This window comes from Phaseolus vulgaris, chromosome 7, assembly GCF_051622355.1.
Source record: "Phaseolus vulgaris cultivar YP4 chromosome 7, ASM5162235v1, whole genome shotgun sequence".
Classification (NCBI taxonomy): domain Eukaryota; kingdom Viridiplantae; phylum Streptophyta; class Magnoliopsida; order Fabales; family Fabaceae; genus Phaseolus; species Phaseolus vulgaris.
The window spans coordinates 6,820,855-6,842,276 of NC_143504.1; the positions used below are offsets into that span (position 1 = coordinate 6,820,855).

The window sequence follows — 21,422 nt, forward strand, 5'->3', positions numbered from 1 at the left end:
ATTCACTGGCTAATATAGTCAGTTCATTGGATATCTGTCACTTTCTCTGCGCAAGAGTCATGCCTAAGTTCGTTGTTGGCATATTTTAAGCATTGAAAGACATTTGAGTGATTCATGATGATGTTTATAACGTGGACCATGCTTATTACAGTATTACTAATCTTAAGGTGGAATTTACTATTCACACAGAACAACGTTCTATTGTTTCACATAAAACCTCTTATTCTACTTCCCCCGCACTTTATTTATTGTTCAGTATTATATTTCTCGTGGTTTTGTTTTGCTCACCACAGAATATCAATCTTCGGTTGTAGTTGTATCACTAGTCTCCAACTATGTTGAGCCATTCTGGGTTTTTCACTATTTGCTCACATGTTGGGCATAATGTCAGTAAGTACAATATACTGTGGTGGTACTTGTTGCAGACATATACAGAGGACATAAAAATTATTGAAACAGTCTCTATTCTTTTGTGTTATTTTATGTAATTTTGTCTGGCAAATGATAGTAACTAGCTAAATGGTTGCAGCCTTTCATGTTAGAACAGTCATAAAATTTAGTGGACTTTTGTGACGTACTTGACCATATGTACAGCCAAAGCTAACCAAATGATTCAGTACATAATTAACTAAAGTGCTCTCCTTATCAAAGAACCTTGTGTGTTTTGAGTTATCAACCTTTCAGAAGAAAGATTTGAAAGCCATTTTTTTGTCTTCACTCATTCTTTAAGCGGAGGAATGGACACCCTTAGCCCCTTTTGGCTGATAGAAAGTGATCCACAATGAATGGAAGATGATTTTCCCTATACCATTTTTTTTTGCCTTCTACACACTCTTGGTACAATTTATAAGTACGAGCAGAAGGCATAGATATCATCAAAGTCAAAAAGATACTTCGAACGGAGAAATTTTTTCATTATTCATAAATTATACGAACAATTTGCAGCTTAGTATCTATATCGGGATATGTTAAAGGAGGGGAAAGAATTTGAAAATTTGGATGATGTGTATTGCTTTTATTTTTTCTCTTCCTGTTTCTCTTCTGGCTTCTCTTCATTCTTTTCCTCTTTCTTTTCCTCTTTCTTTTCTTCTTTCTTTTCTTCCTTGGCAGGTCCAACTGATATTATATCTACCTTCCCTACTTTCTTCAGCTTCTTCACCACCGCCACTGCATCCATTTCGCCAACCACTGTTAACTTCTGTTCTTTCACATCTGCAGCAATCGAATCAACCCCTATTGTTCAAATGAACAATAGTTAAACAAATTAATATGCATCCAAGGCACAAAAAGAAAAGGTTTTCAATGACCAGGAAATATAGTTTCTGTGGCAGAAGGAAAATGAAACTATAAGCAAACACCAACCATAGATATCTGCAGCCGCCTCTATTGCTTTCTTCTTTGTTTTTTCATCTATCATAGTAAGGACCTTTAATACCACCTTCTGCTAGATCCAGTGAGGGACAGCAAATGCAGACAGAGGCAAGAGAATGATAAACAAAATTTGGATCAAATACTCGAGTTAAATCATACATATAAATTCAACATGTGCATGTGGAATAAAAACTAAGAGAGAGGGAGAGAGAAAAATATTGCAGACAATTGAACATGAAAAACAATACCTGAGCCTCCATTGTGAAGAGGAAGATGTGAGTGAAAAGAAGGAAAAGGGTAATGAAGGGTTGAAAAACTTGTGGCCTTTGTAATACAAGTAAGGCGTGCGGTTGTGGATATCTTCTTTTATTTGTGGGTGTGTCTGTGTGTGCTACATCCAAAAGATGGACACTTTAAATGCAAAACTGTTGGCCAGCATGGCGCAACACAATAGCACACAAAGGACAAATGTTGACGTGATGAAGTGTGTTACTTGCCAGGTGAATTTTTCTTTCTATCAGTTAAAATTTTCTGAACCATGGAGTCCAAATCAGTGTTCTATGAGTGGAGAAAACTATCAGAAAAAAAGATCTAATAATTTCTTTTCATTTCATTTCCTTTCTACCTTTCACATAGTCACTTGTTATATTTTTGTACGTAAAGAAAAAGAATTTGATCACGTCAGGGAACACATGAGTTATGCTTTTAAAAGCCAAATATGTGGAAACAGAATGAGAATGAATAATTTTTTTATTAGGTACATTTATTATGAGCACTTAGTTGTCATCCAAAACAAGCATGTATGATAAGTGGCCATATTGAATGAAATTCATGCTAATCCATCACTTTAAATTAAGAATTCTTTTATAGCAATGCCAATGAGGCACCAACTCAAGGTTTACTCATCAAGACAAATGTAATTCTAGTAACAAGTTAGATGAACACTTCTGTGAAGAAAAGCATGTCACTTTGCACCTTCAATCCACAATTGTCTTACATCTATAATATTATTCCTGTGATTGTGCTTACTCTTAAAAATGCATTCACCCCACTATTCTTTTGTCTTGTTATCATCACACTAAGTGAAAAAGAAAAGACTGAGATACACAAAATTTTTAAAAAATATTCTCAAATAACATTAACTTATATACAAGTTAACATTTAGAAAACTAATAACAGATATATTTTTTTATGAAACTTAAAGCTTGAGTTTTAATAACCTGAGCTGTTCTTGTATTAGAGATTAAGTCTCCTATTAAATAAACTTGTGCATATGCATAAATGGTAAAGGCATTATAAAGTGAGATTCACATTGAGTGGTTCCAAGTTATAGTGAGATTTAAAAGTAGGAATCTCTTCCTTTAAAAGGGAAATTAAATAGAAATTTGTTCTTCCCTACAAGCAAAGTAACAAACAGTAGAACTTTTTAAGCACCATAATTATAATTAAATGGGAAGGTTTTGACCTTTGAATATCTCCACCGACCTTGTGAGAAGGTGATACATGTATATATATGCAACTTTACACATGCTTTACATTCCCAGCTTCTGACAAAAATTGCAAATCTTATAGTGCACTGTTCTGTGTTCAACACTAACATCTTTCTTCAATATTCTACTGGTATTTTCTATGGTATTTCTTAGTCTGGGTATGGATTGAAAATTCAATCTAAATTTAAATAATAGGGTTGGAATTAAATCTGAATTCATATTTTCTAAAAAAATTAGTTTGAATTTTTTATATCTAAATATAAATAATTAAATTAGATTTTAAATCCAAACTCACATTTTAAAAATAAAACAGTTTGGATGCTTAAAAATTAGTTTCATACCCATTTTTAAAATTGATATTTTTTTTAAATCATTTTTAAATTCAAAATAATTTAAAATTGTTACATATTTCTTAAGAATAATTTTTTTGATAAAATTCATTGAAATCTTTTATATTTCATTAAATATGCAATTAATTAATAATCTAAAAATATATCAATTTATATATTTATTATATGTTTTATGTTGAGCTAAGTACGATATTTGAGTCCTGAATTTGAGTGTATGTTACTACCTAATAACAAAAAAATTGTGTTTTTCATAAGAGGGTTTAGTGTTAAATCATATGTCATGAATTGAATTTTTAAAATTCCAATCCAAAATCTAATCAAAATCTAATCTTAATCTAAATAGTTAGATGGAAATTAAATTTATATTTATATTTTTTTAAAATAATACTTTTGCATTTCTATTGATAAAAATCCAAATAATTAGATGAGATTTAAAATCCATATTCAATTTGATATCAATTTTAAGTTATTTTTTTCTAATAAAATCCAGGTTAGGAAACATGTGTCATACATAAAAAAATAACATAAAATTTAAAAAGAAAAAACAACAAAAATATAGGATTAGACCAAACTCATATCAAGAAAAATAAAAATAAAGAAACTCTGAACGTAGTCTAAGCAAGTTTAAATCAAAAAATTAAAATTAATTAATATATATGTTCTAAGAATATGCAAGGTCAGGTTCGACCCAACCTATGGAAGGTCAGGTTGGATGGACACAAGTCATGCATGGTTGGATTGGATCGAGTCTAGAACAAGTTGGACCAAGCCACACCAAAGTCAAGCTAGGTAGGTCAAACCCATATTAGGTTGGGCAAGCTAGACCCAAGTCAAGCTAGGTTAAGCTTGGTTGAGCCCAACCTTAAGTCACGCTAAGTACGAACCAACCTTAAGAAGGATCAACCTAAGTCAAGCTAGTCTAAATTGGGTCGATAGGTCCAAGTCAAGTTATGTTGGCCAATGACCATGTTAAGGAGGTTTGGTTGAGCTAAGGTCAAGTTGGGTATCGTCAAGCCGAGTTTGGGTAGGCCTATGTTAAGTCAAGTGAGTCGAGTTCAAGTTGAACAAATTCGAATGGTCCCAAGTTAGGCCAACACGATACGACCTTGGTCAGGTAAAGCCTGGTTGAGTCCAATTTGAAGTCAACATTGCATTAAGTAGATCCAGATTCACATTGGACCAAGACGACCCGGGTTCATGTATGACCAACTCAGCTTAAGTCCCCAATAGGCCAAGTCTACCTGAGTCCATGTTTGACCAAGACAACTTGAGTTTGTGTTGGGATGAATAAACCAACATCCGTGTGAGACTGAATTGACCTTGATCCTTCTTGGGTCATGACAATTCAGATCAACATCAGGATGAGTCGACCTAGGTGCACGTCAGGCTGAGGAGGGGGTAGACCCACCTTTGGCCAAGTCGACTTGATCCCAAGTTGAACCAAGTTAGGTTAGGACTATGAGTTGGGTTAATTCCTAGTCGAACTAAGTTAAGTTATGACTAGGTTAGGTCAATCCCAAGTTAGACCAAGTCAACTAAATACATATCAGGTCAAGTTTAGTCGAGCCCAAGTAGAACTGAGATAAGTTGGACCCAAGTAGAGTTAAGTTTGGATAGGTTAAGTTGGGTTATGTCACATCGAGTTGAGCCGAATCGTGTCCACATCGATTCGACTCAGGTCATGCCCACATCGGGTCGAGTCAACCTAGATCCACATCAAGTTGAATGGACTAATGTCCACGTTGAATCAAGACAACCCAAGTCCATGTTAGTCTGAGTTTTCCCAACTCCACATTTGGTTGATTTGGGGTAGTTCCATGTAAGCCCGGGTCATGGTCAACTCAGGCTTACCAGGTCTAGTCCACGAGGGATCAATTTGGTTGGGTTAATGTCATGCTTTGTCATTGAGTCCATGTCTAGCTAAGTCACTTGGGTTCATGTTGAGCCAAATTAACTTGAGTACATGAAAGTTTGAATTAATCTAGGTCCATGTTGAGCCAAGTTGAATTCTACTCATGCATGGTCGGTTTAACTCGAGCTCAAGTTAGATTGGATCAAGACGAACTCAAGTTTTATTGAGTTTGATCAGACCGAGCCCACATTAGGCTGTATTTGGTCAGATCAAGCCAAAGTCACACCAATTCAAATACTTTTAAATGTAATTTTGAAAAGTTTATTCAAATAGTAATTAATCTAATTTAAATTGGATTTTGAAAAAATTGTTTTTAGTTGCATTAATTATCCCATAACATTGTTCAATGGAAAATGTCGAGTAGATTAATTCACATTCGAAGGATTTGATTCTTAGTGAGGTAATCATTGAAAGAAATATTATTGCAAGATGCATACATTATCTTATAAGAGATACCGATGATTAAGTCATAATCAAATTATGATACTTAAAATATTATATTCTTAAATAAAAAAGAGTTACACTTTAACCATCAACCATCATTGAAACTTTTAATCTAATAACAAAAATTTGGTCCATCAACATTTATACTTGCTTAGATGCTATTGTTCCTTATTTTCACCTCCAACAAAATGAGAAAACATTTTTCTTAATGTGTTCCCTTTTCCCGCTTATCTAGAAATAACTATTTTCTTACGAAAAAACCTTACACGTCAATTAAAATAAAATGGAGGGAATATTTTACTAGAATACTACTTGAATAAGTAACAATTAATAGTATTTATTTTCTTATCAACAACTAATAACAATCCTTGAATACCATATTTTTAACTATTAATCACAACAATGATAATCTTATGCTCAATCGAACATGTTATTGTCGGAAAACATTTAAATTAAAATACTAGAGTTGGAAGTTATTCTTACAAGGTTGGATATTCTTTATACAAGATCTTTTAGGTTGTTATATTTTGTTGTCTAGGCTTCGATAAGGTACATGCAATTACATTTCGACGAATGATTCTATAATAAAAATATATGTTTAAAGTAAAATGTTCATTACCTTTAATATGTGAATGTTTACCCATAGAAAATATTAAACTAGACCTTTATAAATCTATTTATCTCTAATCATGATTTAAAAAGACGATTACGATTTATCTATCATTAATCATATATAATACATTAATTTATTTGAGTGAAAGATCAAAAAGTCAAAGATCGAGAAAAACCAAGACATCTTGGCATCTGGCGTTCGAACTATCGGTAAAGTGAAACATACAATTATCTACTTTATAAAAACACATTTAATCTTACATTTATAATCATCAACTAACCAGAGAGCCCGAAAAAAAATGATCTAACCAGACTTGCAGGAATAAATTGCAACACTATTTTCGAACCAGAGGAGGCTGAATTAAAACCTTTAGTGCTTCGAAATGTTTCTTGGAAGACATGACAGTAACTTTGTGATTTTATATATTCTAGAGTTTTGAAAAAACCCTGAACCTTGCTTCAAATTTTACAGCCAAGGGATCTAGGGTTCAGACAAGGAATTTTGAGCAACAGAGAATAAACTTCAGTTAAGGATTACAGATTTAGCGGATTAAGTTAATTAGGATTAGGGATTCATCCGAATGAGTTGGGAATTCGGAACTTTGCTTCAATTGAGATTCTGGGATCGACTTATTTCAACCAAAAATTGGAAAGGAGCGAAAGTTAGTTTTTTTAATATATATTTTTCGTAAAAGAACTATTTACACTCTAAACAACAAAAAACTAAAATTAAAATGAAAGTTGATTTCTTCTTAATATTTATACCTAGTGATTCCCCTCTTTAACTTCTCTTTTTTTTTTTATCCTTATATCAATATTTAATTTTATTAATATATTATGGGCATTTTGTCATTTTTTTCTAAAATATTTGATATGGACAGTTTTGAATTGAAAGAGAGGTGAATGAGCGGTTTTGAATTAAAGGAGAGGTGAATGGGCAGTTTTGAATTGAATAAGATGGTTTATTTTCAAAATCAGTTACATATAGGGAGAGAATATTTGTTCAATTTCTGATAGAGAAAGAATATATGAAGGGAACCTTGTTCAAACCCATTCTTCTCCCTTTCTTCTTCAATGGTTCAGAAAAACCACTTAAGTCATCCAAGAACCTCTCTCCACAATTTCATTAAACCTATAACTTTCTCAATTCACGTTAGATCTAAGAAGGGAATCTTTCTCCCCAAAAGTGTAATTGTGTGTAATGATGCAGGAAAGAAGAAGAAGAAAGTTTCATGCTTTCAACAAAAAGAACTTTTTCATTCTTCTTAGGTGTGCACATTCTCTTCTTCACTCTACCCAACTTCCTTCTTACACTTTTTATGATTATATATTATTTATCATTATATTTATTCATCCCTTATCTCCCATCTCTTTTCTTTGTAAATTTGTTTTTCTCTTTCATTCTCTTTGAACTTTTACTGATTTTTTTCACAGAGAGTGAGAGAAAGAAAATCTAGAGTCAGAGAGAAAACAATGAAAATCACAAAACATTGTTGGTGCTTAGATGCACAGGTGAAGATTATGATCCCATGATTCGTGCGATCCCATGATTCGTGAGAACGCTTCCGACAATGAATAACACTTCGGCTACTTCCACCACCACATCATCAAGGAGTTCATCATCTTTGTCAATCATACCGTCACCAAACGCACCCCTCAAGGCCAACGTTAATATGTACAACACGAAGGTTCTTTTCCCTTAAATTTTGTTTCTCAGAGTTTCTTTCTTTTACCCTCTTTGCTTCCTTTTTATAATAATATAAATTGTATTTTTTTTGTATAGAATATAACTATGTTCTTTAATCTGCGGTGATTTATTTTATTTCCTTGAGGGTTCGATTTTTATTTTTTGCCAAAATTGTGAATGATTGAAAACATGTTCAAAGTATAAGGTAACCTACAACATAAATGATCTTTGTGCATTGGAATTTATGGATGAGACATGATAATTATGTTAAGGATAAAATAATTATAAAAAATAATTGATGGAGTAGTTACAAAACAATTTTTTTGGATTTAAATAAAATAAGAGGAGTTCAGAGATAGAGCATAACAGTCTTTTGAATCTATATTGAGATTGTTTTTATAACCGCTTTTTTAACACAATTATTTTTTTTGATTTTATCTTTATATTAATAATATTTCATTTTACTATTTTATTAAGGACATTTTTGTCACTTTTTTAGGTTATTAAATAAACAACTATTATGAATCTAAAACATTTTTTTTTTAAAAAAAGTTATTGGTGAAGTTAGTTTCTTTGGCATGTGTGAGATGTGACCGGTATGAAAAAGAAAGGGTAGTTAAATCTATATGAAGGATTGGAAAAGGTTGGAAGAGAAAGAGAGAAAAAAAACAAAAGATTGAAAATACTAGGAGAAAGAAAGTCGTGGAGACCGTGAAGGAAATCGCAGCAAACATTGGTTCATCTCTCTGGGTTAGAGAAGACTAAAGTCACTCTCCATGAGAAGTTTTGATGGCATTCCTATGAGCTCTTCTTGGATTTTGATGATGATGGGTGCGGAAGCTTGGTGGAGGAGAGTGGAACAAGGCCTTCCTAGGAAGTGTGGGTGCCTTGAAGGTGCATGAGGAGTAGTGAAAGTTGGAGTGGTTCGGCCATCTCCATTTGAGGGTGAAGATTGAAGACTAAAAACCTAATTCTAGAGAGAATTTGGCAAGGGAGTAATTTGAATGGCACTTGGGTAGCATTTCATTACTCAAAATAGTCTTGCAAATACATGAGTCAAGCCCTCTTATTTATAGTGTTTAGAGGGCTGGAAATTCAAAAGAAAATGGAGGGAAGCATTTGAATTTGGAGCCAATTCCTAGTCACAAGGAAAGTGTGACTTGGTTTCTTTTTTTTTGGCACCTCCTAAATCTACACCTACACATTCTTTTTATGTCACATGGAAGGTGTGGCTTAGCTTTATACATTTGCACCTCTTATATTTATATCTACATCTCCCTTTATGTTCTACTAAAAATACTCAAAAGTAATTACAAAAGAAAGACATCCAATGATGCTTAGTTGGCCCATATCTTCTATTTGTTGGGCTTGAGCTGAAGCTTGAACTTCTATTTGGGCTTGGGCTTGGACTTTTTCTATCATGGGCTTGGGCCTCTTCCATCAAGTTTAGTCTCTTATGCATTTTTGTTCATTCTCAATGTTACATCTTTAATCAACCACAACTTTTCTTGATAGTGAGCATATGAGTGCACATGATGAAAAGGAAAAACGTGACAACTCAGAAGAAACAATATAGTTGTGTATTCTTTACATTCTATACTTTTTTGTGTGTCTCTTAATTCATAACATTTTTGTTATTAGACTAGTTTTTGTAATACATGAAAGTGTAGTCAACAAGTGCTGCTTTTTCCTTCTTCTTTTTTAATTTCATGAAAAAATTCAATAAATTATCTATTTCGTAACATTTAATTTATTATTAAATTATTTTATTATTATAAATTTATAGTTAATTTTAATAAATACAAATACATCTATAATAATTATAAAAATAAAAAATGTGGGTTTTTGACCATGATGGGTTTTTTTTTTTATTTTTACCAAAATGGGGTCCGTTTAAAAAAAATTACAAATTTATGCAAGTCATGTCAATTTGGCACGACTTCATATGTACAACTCGTCCCAATTTGACACGACTCTGCCACTTCATAATGAAGTCGTGCCAACTTGGCACGACTTCTGCCACGTCATAATTTTTTTTAAAAATTTTATTGTTTATATATTGGGTAGTAAGTTATGTAATGTTAAAAATTAATTTGATACATAATTTTCTAAGAGTGTTAGTTTTAAGGAACAAAAAATTGGATAATTGTGTATCACAATTATTCATTTTTTTTTTCTGAAGTAATAATTTTTTTTATCACAATTCAAATAATCCATTTTTTAAACCTGTTTATTTTTTTAACGTCATTTATATTAAAATATAAAAAGGTATAAGTACTGTAATTATTTTGAAATAATTAAATAATTTAAAAATAATTATATAAATTTTAAATAATTCAAATAATATAAATAATTTGTAATTATTTTGAAATAATTAAATAATTTAAAAATAATTATATATCCAATTTTTTGTTCCTTAAAACTAACACTCTTAGAAAATTATGTATCAAATTAATTTTTAACATTACATAACTTACTATTCAATATATAAATAATAAAATTTTTAAAAAAAATTATGAAGTGACAAAAGTCTTGCCAAGTTGACACGATTTCAGTATGACAGGGCAGAAGTCGTGTCAAGTTGGCACGACTTTAGTATGACATAGAAGAGTGGTGTCAAATTGAAACGATTTGTGTATATGAAGTTGTGTCAAATTAGCACGACTTGCCTAAATTTGTAATTTTTTTTAAACGGACCATTTTGGTAAAAACGAAAAAAAAAACTCCGATCAAAAACCAAAAAATGTAGATGCACATGCGTTATTACACCTGTGTTTGCACTAATTTAAAAGAATAAAGTTGCATTTAATTCCATTAAATTTTTATATGATGTTACTTTAATTAACTCTTAAGATATACATTATACTTTATTTAAAAAATTAGTAAAACTCAAAAACCTTATTTTAGTCGCTTCCATTCCCCTGTCCTCAAAGTAAAACTAAGTCTCATAGACACATACACATTACACATTGACTTAATTACGTAACTATGACTATCCAATTATTTCATTGATTCTTCGTATATATTGCCACACCCTCATTTTTAACCAAATGAGAAGATACAGATTTCATTTTTAACCAAATGAGAAGATATAGATTTCATACTAGACCTATTGGATATGGAAAATGATGTTTTGAACATTCTTGGAGTTATGTGATGAATTTAAAAATAATAAATTTATAATTAAATGATATGAAAAAAATATTAAAATAATAGTATTAAAATTTGTAATGTAATTGTATTAAAATTAGATTATCAATGTATTATTATCCATTGGATATATATGAATAAAAAAATCAATTATAAAATAAGCGTATGAGATATCTGATATAAATTTTTTTTTTTCATAAACTTACATAAAAAAAAGTTTTTTACGAAAGTAGTCTTATTTTTTTTTTCATAAATTACAGTTGTAGGTGAAAAAAAGTTTTTTCTCGAAAACAGATATTTCGTATTTTATGTGGATGATTTTAAAATGAAAGTTGTATCTCATAAATATCCTTATATACGACTTTAATTATATTATTAATATCCTTCATACGATTTTAATTGTATTATTTTACGTGAAATAAGACTTATCATTTTTATAAAATAAATATTTTTAGTCAAAATCATAATTTGGGACAAAACAATTGCACTTAGTGCGAAAACCAAAGAAAAGGCTTTAAAAGTAAGAGGAATAAAATTAGAATAGAAACTTGTACGAGTGTGATGCTAAAATAGTAAAAAAAAAATATTATCTACACTTCAAACACTTAAATGAGTATTTATGTCTTTGAACAGCCATATTTCTTGTCCATGAAACATTTAAGATTGACATTTTTACGTTCTAATATTTTGCTTTGAAGGTAATTATTTCCTAAGAGTGTTTATGGAGTTCATAAATAACAAACAAAACAAAGAAAAACGAACACGTACATAAACAACATACAAGTACTACACCGTACGTACTTGTGATTATTATTGAGTGCATCATACATTTATTTATTGCTTATATAAGATAGAACGTCATTGATCCATGTATATGATCACACAACGTTTGCAATATACATGTCTTCTTTCGGCTCCTTCACCTCGTTGTTCTTCAAGCTTGAAGTGAAAGACCATGAGATAATGGTATTTTTTTGTTTCTCCTCTCCAGTTGAAGCAGATAACCCTACTCTAACCCATTCAGGAAGCTCTGCATGTAAGTCAACATCATGGGAGAGAGTCACAACTTCCATCCCAGGATAAAACGTAGTAACAGTTAGTTTTTTAGAGGCAGAGTTATAGCTGATGCGTGCAGTGGCCGTTTTCCCATTTTGCCACTCCCACCTAGCAGTTTCCTTGGACTTAATAGAGTTCACATCGATTCCAATGTGTCTGTAATTTGGATCAATATTGGCATTAGGGAAGGTGTCAAATTCGACAGCAACAACTCTTGAGTCAGTATTGACATCACCAAAGCTTTGGTTTTCAGAGGTGGGGGAGTTTCTGAAAACGTTTGAGTAGAGTCCAAGGAATTTGCCCCAAGAATTTGGAGGGATGACAGTGTCATGTGGTGCAAGGAAGAAGGCAAAGCCATCAGCTGCATAATAAGGGTGAGGTGTTGAGATTTGAATGGTGAGATTAGTTTCAAAGCTTGACACTGCCATAGAGTTTTCCCAAAGATGAAATGGTGCAGAGAATAACACTCTTCCCACACTAGCACCCACAGGGTTTCCTCCACTGTCTAACTTAGTGAGTTGTAAGACATTGTTTGTAGAAGTGGCATCACCTTGGAAGATAAGATCTTTTTGGTCAAGATCAAACTTGGTAAAGTTAAAAGATAATGACTGTGCTGAATTCACCTTACTGGGGAACATGATAAAAAACATGGTCACAAAGACAAGCAGAGGAATTAGGAAAGAAGGTTTGTTGGTAGAGATAGCCATGGTGGTGTTGAATGCTATGAAGTTGGAATCTTGATAAGTCCATGCAAAACCTTCCCTATTTATAGGGAAAAAGTTATACTTTTTTTCACTCACTTCCATTTTGCAACTCTTTTAATGATAAAATATTATGTCAATAAAAATTAATATAAACTAAATTTTAAAATAAAATAGTAGTATAATTGAGATCCATGCCAAGTGTCATTTGATATAAAGGACATTAATTGTATGATGGCCATATGGTCCTTCTTTCAAGTACTCATAATTTTATTATTATCAAACAGTTTTTATTATATTTTATCTAATCCGAGTTTATCATATATTAATAGTTCAGTAACCAATTTTATTGTGATTTAAGTCATTATTATATATCAAATATGAAAACTAATATAAAAAGAATAGTAATTTCAAGTGTATATCATAAAACACAGAAAAGAATTAAGAATTGCCATTAAATATAACAAGATATAGCTAAATTATCGTTATTCTTCCAAAAAATATTTTAATTTTCTTAGAAAGCTAAAACTTTATGTATTTCGAATCTTTATTGCCTCATTTATATTTATTAATTATTTTTTTAAAATATTTAAGACTAAATATATTTTTAATATTTTACCCTTTATCGCGAAATGGATTTCACACTAAAAAAAATTGATTTTAAAGGAAACTCGTAATTTCCTCAGAATACCCCTGATTTCTCCATTTCCCTCTAAACACATAATTTCTCTTTAAATTCTCACCGCACCGCACCGCACCGCCACACCGCACCATCGTACTGCCAAACACTTTCAGAATGAGTTTTGAAGTTTCTTCTACCTTTGGTCCACCACCGAACCGATTTCTCTATAAACCGTGTTTCCTTTGTGTGTTTCGATTACTTCGATTGCGTTCCGCAAGGATCGATTTGTTTTTTTCATATACTCTTGCTTAATTTTGTCGTTTATTTGGTTGTTTCCGTGGTGATTTTTGTTTTCTTCTTAATTTTCTCAATCTATATTCAAATTTGGATTCTCCTAACGTGATTGAACTGTGCAGGGGAGAGGTGTTGGCTCATTGGAAAAGGGTTAGGAGTGAGAGAGGTTGGTGATCTTTGTAAAATGCTTAAGTTTTTTAGGAAGTTTTTGAGACAAATTGTGTTTTGTTTTGGTATATCTAGGAGATACTAAACAAAGGGACATGCACAGAAGCGTCCAATATTTAGTTTTATTTGTTCTACATTCTTCTTTTTGACACACTTCAATATTTATCAACATAATCAATATGCAATATGCAGATATCGTTATTAGCTATCTCCTGGAAAGCCTAATCATACTTGTGGTGGGGCAAATATTTTGAGCATGACCAATTGTTTTGCATGTTGTAAAAGTCTAATAATCAATTTTGCTATTATTAGGTCTTTCGCAGGGTGAGAATGGTCAAATGTTAGGGCAAGGTGTTGGGAAAAGACAGTGTCAACTCACAAGTCTTTCCCAAACTTTCTTGACTCACCCATAACGCTCTTTTTTCACCCATCTCCCACCATATATTTTAACTAGTATTAGATTTATTTTTAAAACTACTCACAATATTATAACATTGTTCTTGCAGTTAAACATGAAACAGGATAAGTGTTGAACGTAAGTGTGTACATTATACAGCCTCATAGGGTTGTTGTTTCTGGGTTTTCTGTTGGATGGGATTGGCGAGTCAGAATCCTGAACTAAGTGTCTTCATTCGTCATCCAGGGGCTTGTGTATCTTCATTCGTCACAGTTTCATTCTTTGGTCTGTCGGCTAAGCCTATTCAGCATTGTGTTTTTCCCCTTGATCTTTGTAATATGGTTTATAAGTGTATTTCTTATTCCTCATTGAATTGACTAGTTACAATAGCCTAATTTTACATACCGTGTGTCATTCCTATACTGAGAAGGAGACTGAATAAAATTGAATGTTTCATTTCACGTCCCGGCACAGCAAAATCGTTGAAACTATTATTTTTCTCATCCAAGAAATCAAACTTTAAAAATACTGGAATAATATGGCTAATGAGTATGGGAATTAATAAAAATAATCAAGCACGAGTCCAAATATAGATAGTTATAAAATTTCTCTGGAATTTCTCTATAAAGTTGCCTTTTAAACTTTAAAATCAAGTGCCACAACAGCATGACCCAAATCAAAAATAGCTCCTTGTATTAAGCATTCTAACAGATATCCTGTTATTTTAGATTTGAAGGACCTGATGCGATTGTGTAGATGAGAATTCCATTCACTGGCTGATATGGTCAAGTTCATTGGATATCTGTCTCTTTCCCAGCGCAACTAAGTTCGTTGTTGGCATATTTTAAGCATTGAAAGACATTTGAGTGATTCATGATGATGTTTATAACGTGGACTATGCTTATTACAGTATTACTAATCATAAGGTGGAATTTACTATTCACACAGAACAACGTTCTATTGTTTCACATAAAACCTCTTATTCTACTTCCCCCGCTCTTTATTTATTTATTGTTCAGTCTTATATTTCTCATGATATTGTTTTGCTCACCACAGAATATCAATCTTCGGTTGTAGTTGTATCACTAGTCTCCAACTATGTCGAGCCATTCTGGTCTTTTCACTATTTGCTCACATGTTGGGGGTATGTCAGAAAGTACAATATACTGTGGTGGTACTTCGTTCGTTGCAGACAGATACAGAGGACATAAAAATTATTGAAACAGTCGCTCGTTTTTTGTTATTTTAAGTGATTTTGTTTGGCAAATGATAGTAACTACCTAAATGGTTGCAGACTTTCATGTTAGAACTGTCATAAAATTTAGTGGACTAACCAAATGTACAGCCAAAGCTAACCAAATGATTCAGTACACAATTAACTAAAATGCTCTACTTATCAAAGTTTTGAGTTATGAACCTCTCAGAAGAAAGATTTGAAAGCCATTTTTTTGTCTTCCCTCATTCTTTAAGCGGAAGGATGGACACCCTTAGCCCCTTTTGAACCATGCTTCCACTGGCTGATAGAAAGTGATCCACAATGAATGGAAGATGATTTTCCCTATACCATTATTTTTGCCTTCTACACACTCGTTGTACAATTTATAAGTACGAGCAGAAGGCATAGATATTATTAAAGTCAAAAAGATACTTCGAACGGATAAAAAAATTCATTATTCATAAATTATACGAAGAATTTGCAGCTTAGTATCTATATCGGGACATGTTAAAGGAGGGGAAAGAATTTGAAAATTTGGATGATGTGTATTGCTTTTATTTTTCTCTTCCTGTTTCTGTTCTGGCTTCTCTTCATTCTTTTCTTCCTCTTTCTTTTCTTCTTTCTTCTCTTCCTTGGCAGGTCCAACTGATATTATATCTACCTTCTCTACTTTCTTCTACTTTCTTCAGCTTCTTCACCACCGCCACTGCATCCATTTCGCTAACCACTGTTAACTTCTGTTCCTTCTCATCTGCAGCAATCGAATCAACCCTTATTGTTCAAATGAACAACAAGTTAAACAGATTGATATGCCTCCAAGGCACAAAAAGAAAAGGTTTTCAATGACCAGGAAATATAGTTTCTGTGGCAGAAGGAAAATGAAACTATAAGCAAACACCAACCATAGATATCTGCAGCCGCCTCTATTGCTTTCTTCTTTGTTTTTTCATCTATCATAGTAAGGACCTTTAATACCACCTTCTGCTAGATCCAGTGAGGGACAGCAAATGCAAACAGAGCCAAGAGAATGATAAACAAAATTTGGAATATAAAAATTATTTTGTTCTTGGCAGGTCCAACTGATATTATATAAAAAACTTTAAAATATTTTTAAAATATATTATATTAATATTTTTGTTTTTATATTTAACTCTAATTATTTTACATAAAATAAAATATTTTTTATATAAAAATGTTTAAAATATTAAAAAAAAAATTATAATTAATATTTTTTTGTTTATATTACAAAATTATATTATAATAAAATAATATATAAAAATTATTTTATATTATTTTTCAATATTTTAAACTAGTGCATAAATTAATTTTATATGTGGGTAAGTATTGAGTTAGTTTTTACTTCTTTTATTAGGTGGAAGTAATTTTTATCTTATATTCAATATTTAATAAATGGTTTTTTAACAATTTATAATAATGTTTAAACACTCTTTTAAGTACGCTATTTTAAAATTTTAATTTTTTAACTTTTTTATGTTTAATGTATTCCGAAGGGAAATTTTACAAATAAATTTGTATACGTGTGTGATAAATAATTTAAAACTCTTCTTAAACATATTTTTCCAATAAAAATAAACTTTTGACATATTTAATAATAATTTAGAAAATAATTGTGATATTGATATTAAATAGTATCCTAATAGTAACATGTGGCAGATAGCATATAGCTTGGGTCTAGAATTAATTGCATATTAGGACAACAGTAGAAGTTAGGTTTTGATGCAAACTCTCAGTACACCTACACCATTAACTTCCTTCTACTGTCACATTCATCTCCATATACATTTAACTTATATTTCATACTCTTTAGTTTCTCTTCTTATATTCTTTTAATATGAATAAATTATTTCATAACTGTGTACGAATAATAACTTTTATTTAATAGATTATAATTCTATAACATATTATCTTATAATTTACTAGTCTGAATGTTCTGTATTAAGTATTTAAGTCAGATTTGATTTTATATCAAAAGTAAATGTTTAAAGCAAAGTGTTCATCGCCTTTTATCTCTAAATATTTATCTATTTATTGTGTTCAATTTAGAAGATTAAACTAGACATATGTAGATTCATGTGTTTCAAATCATGAATTAAATAGGTAATTACAATTCATCGACATTAATCATATTTAAGATGTTAATCTATTTGAGTGAAAGACCGAAATATTTAACAGGATATCGACTTCTCTATTGATAGTACATAAGTCAACATACAATTATCTCTTTTATAAAAAAAACACATTTAATCTTACATTTATAATTATATTTAATCTTACATTTATAATTATGAATTAATTATAGGGATCTTACATTTATAATTATATTTAATCTTACATTTATAATTATGAATTAATTATAGGGATGACAATGGAGACGTCCAATAGTGGGCGAAGCGAATTGACCCGCATAAATAAAAAAGTAATTATTTTTAATTTTTAAAAAAAAAAAATCAAAACCTTCAATGCTTCAAAATGTTTCTTCGAAAACATAACAATAACTTCTTGATTTGATATTTTCTAGTTTTGAAAAAAGCCTCAACCTTGCTTCAAATGTTAGAACCAAGGGATATAGGGTTGATATAAGAAATTTTGAGTTAGAATTAGGGTTTCACCTAAATGAGTTGGAATTTGGAACTTTGCTTAATTTAAATTCTGGGATCGACTTATTTCAGCCAAGAATTGAAAAGGAGCGAAAGTTAGATTTTTTTTATATATTTTTCGTAAATAATTTATACTCTAATTGACACTTTCTTTCGAGAAAAAAAAAACACACTCTAATTACTTAAACATATTATTTTTAGAAAAAAATTCAATTTATTAGAGTCGACTGATATAATAGCCTTTTTATTTTAACCTTTTTAATCTAGTGTCAATTAAAGTGAGGTAAAGACTTTATATAATAAAAATAAATAAATTTATGTTTTCAGCTTATAAATAAATTTTAAATCTTTTACGTATTATTAAAATTAGTTTAATAAACTCTAATAACATTTCACTAAAATAGATTTTTTTTTAAATCTAATTCATCTAATATTGCTTTCTTCAAGTGAAGTTATCATTAAAAAATATTAACCGTTATTAAAAACTCATTTTACTATAATTATTATCAAGTTACATTTGTTTTCCTAAACAAAAAGTGCCTATATAACGCATTACAAAAAACTAAAACTAAAAGGAAAGTTGATTTTATCTTTATATTTAAATACTAAAGTGCCATAATTCTTAAAATATACATTATATTACTTTATTTCAAAAATTAGTAAAATTCAAAAACTTTATTTTAGTCGCTTCCATTTCCATCTCTTCAAAGCAAAACTAAATCTCATAAACACGTACACATTGACCTAATTAACTTTATGACCACCCAATTATTTCATTGATTCTTCTTATATATTGCTACACCCTCATTTTTAACCAAATGAGAAGATACAAATTTCATATTAAACCTATTGAATATATATGAATAAAAAATTATCAATAACAAAATAAGTGTATGAGATGTCTGATATAAAAGAGTTTTTCCAGGAAAATACATAAGGAAAGGATTTTTCACGAAAGTAGTGTATTATTTTCGTAAATTAAAATTTTGAGTAAAATATTTTTTTTATAAAAATGAGTGAGTGGTATATTATATGGACAACTTTAAATGAAAGTATTATCTTATGGATATCACCCTTAAACGAATTTAATTATATTATTTTATACTGAATTTAAAGTTATGTATACAACTTATTTATTTTTATAAAAAAAATATTTAGTTAAAATCATAATTTGCAAACAAAATTGCATTACTTCAGTGAAAAAACCGAAGAAAAGACTTTAAAATTAAAAGGGAAATAAAACTGGAATAGAAACTTGTACGAGTGTGATGCCAAAATACTAAACAAAATTTCACTTCAGACACTTATGTCTTTGAACACCCATGTTTCTTGTTCATGAAACATTTAAGATTGACATTTTTACATTTGAATATTTTGCTTCCTAAGCATGTTTATGGAGTTCATAACAAACAAAACAAACTCATACATGGTTTTTTCTTAATATTATTTACTTTTATATATGTGTACATAAAACAAGAAAAACTGACACGTACATAAACAACATATACAAGTACTACACCGTACTTGCGATTATTGAATCATCATACATACATTACATGCTTATAAAATAGAACGTCATTGATCCATGTATATATGATCACACAACGCTTGTAATATAAATGTCTTCTTTCTCCTCATTCACCTCGTTTTTCTCCAAGCTTGATTTGAAAGACCATGAGAGAATGGTGTTTCTTTCTTTTTGTTCTCCAGTTGAAGCAGAAAACCCTACTCTAACCCATTCAGGAAGCTCTGCATGTAAGTCAACATCATGCGAGAGAGTCAAAGCTTTAATCCCAGGATAAAAAGTAGCAACAGTTAGTTTTTTAGAGGCAGAGTTATAGCTGATGCGTGCAGAGGCCGTTTTCCCATTGTACCACTCCCACCTAGCAGTTGCCTTGGACCTGATAGAGTTCACATCGATTCCAATGTGTCTGTATCTTGGATCGCCAACGTTTTCATTAGGGTAGGTGTCAAATTCGACAGCAACAACTTTGTTTGATGCAGCTTTGACATCAAAAAGGGTTTGGTTTTGAGAGGTGGTGGAGGAGTTTTTGAAAGCGTTTAAGTCAGAAAAGAGTCCAAGGAGACTGCCCCCAGAATTTGGAGGGATGACTGTGTCGTGTGGTGCAAGGAAGAAGGCAAAGCCATCAGCTGGAGGAGAAGTGTAAGGTGTTGAGATTTGAATGGTGAAAGTAGTTTCAAAGCTTGAGAGTGCCGCAGAGTTTTCCCAAAGGTGAAATGGTCCAGAGTATAAGACTCTTCCCACACTACCAGACACAGGGTTTCCTTCATTGTCTAACTTAGTGAGTTGTAAGACATTGTTTGTAGAAGTGGCATCACCTTGGAAGATAAGATCTTTTTGGTCAGGACCAAACTTGGTAAAGCTAAAAGATAATGACTCTGCTGAATTCACCTCACTGGGGAACATGATCAACAACATGGTCACAAAGACAAGCTGAGGAATTAGGAAAGAAGGTTTGTTGTTAGAGATAGCCATGGTGGTGTTGAGTGCTATGAAGTTGGAAGGAGTCCATGCAAAACCTTCCCTATTTATAGGAAAAAAGTTCATAATTTTTTCACTCACTTCCATTTTACAACTCTTTTAATAATAAAATATTATGTTTTCTTAATAAAAACTAATATAAACTAAATTTTAAAACAAAATAGTAGTATAATTGAGATCCATGCCAAGTGTAGTCATTGATATGAAGGACATTAATGGTTGATGGCCATATGGTCCTTCTTTCAAGTACTCATAATTTTATTATTATCTAACAGCTTTTATTATAGGGTGATGTGCCATCAAATAAAAAACACCCTTGACATTCTAAATAATAATATTTTAATAATATTTGTTTTATTTTTAATTTAAATCAATTTAGTAACCAATTTAATATGATTTAAATCATTATTATATATCAAATATGAAAACTAATATAAAAAAAATAGCAATTCCAAGTGTATAGCATAAAGCACATAAAACAATTAAGAATTACCATTAAGTATAACAAGATATATCTAAATTATTGTTAATATAACATTAGTTCATCCAGAAAACATTTTCCTTTTTTAAAAAGCTAAATCTCAATGTATTTCTAATCTTTATTGTCTAATTTTTATCTTATTAATTAATTTTTTAAAATATTTAGGATTAAATAATTATTTTTCTCTCTTTCACGCAATATTGATTTTAGTTCCTAATCAAATTTTTAGATTATTTAAATATTTATAATGTAGAAATTATTGAAATTATTATCGTGAGCAAATAAATAAATTTTTAATGTGACCAGATCAATAATAAGTCATTGTCATATTAATATAAAAGTTGAGTGAA

General features: G+C 30.6%; 3 protein-coding genes and 1 pseudogene across 3 annotated transcripts; all 4 read right to left on the minus strand.

Moving 5' to 3' along the window:
* Positions 1-890: 890 nt before the first annotated feature.
* LOC137828974 (heavy metal-associated isoprenylated plant protein 39) lies at positions 891-1,772 on the minus strand. Its single transcript, XM_068635761.1, has 3 exons — positions 1,620-1,772; positions 1,363-1,441; positions 891-1,233 (listed from the first exon to the last, which is right to left on the minus strand). The coding sequence occupies exons 1-3, from the start codon at positions 1,629-1,631 to the stop codon at positions 1,016-1,018; spliced, it is 309 nt and encodes a 102-aa protein (XP_068491862.1). The 5' UTR covers positions 1,632-1,772; the 3' UTR covers positions 891-1,015.
* A 10,017-nt stretch (positions 1,773-11,789) lies between these two features.
* Positions 11,790-12,779, minus strand: LOC137828384 (flt3 receptor-interacting lectin). The gene has a single exon (XM_068634928.2). The coding sequence runs from the start codon at positions 12,777-12,779 to the stop codon at positions 11,895-11,897; it is 885 nt and encodes a 294-aa protein (XP_068491029.1). The 3' UTR covers positions 11,790-11,894.
* Positions 12,780-15,810: 3,031 nt separating this feature from the next.
* Positions 15,811-17,267, minus strand: LOC137828339 (heavy metal-associated isoprenylated plant protein 39-like; annotated as a pseudogene).
* Positions 17,268-19,496: 2,229 nt separating this feature from the next.
* On the minus strand, positions 19,497-20,620 carry LOC137828885 (flt3 receptor-interacting lectin). The gene has a single exon (XM_068635630.2). The coding sequence runs from the start codon at positions 20,583-20,585 to the stop codon at positions 19,686-19,688; it is 900 nt and encodes a 299-aa protein (XP_068491731.1). The 5' UTR covers positions 20,586-20,620; the 3' UTR covers positions 19,497-19,685.
* Positions 20,621-21,422: the final 802 nt, after the last annotated feature.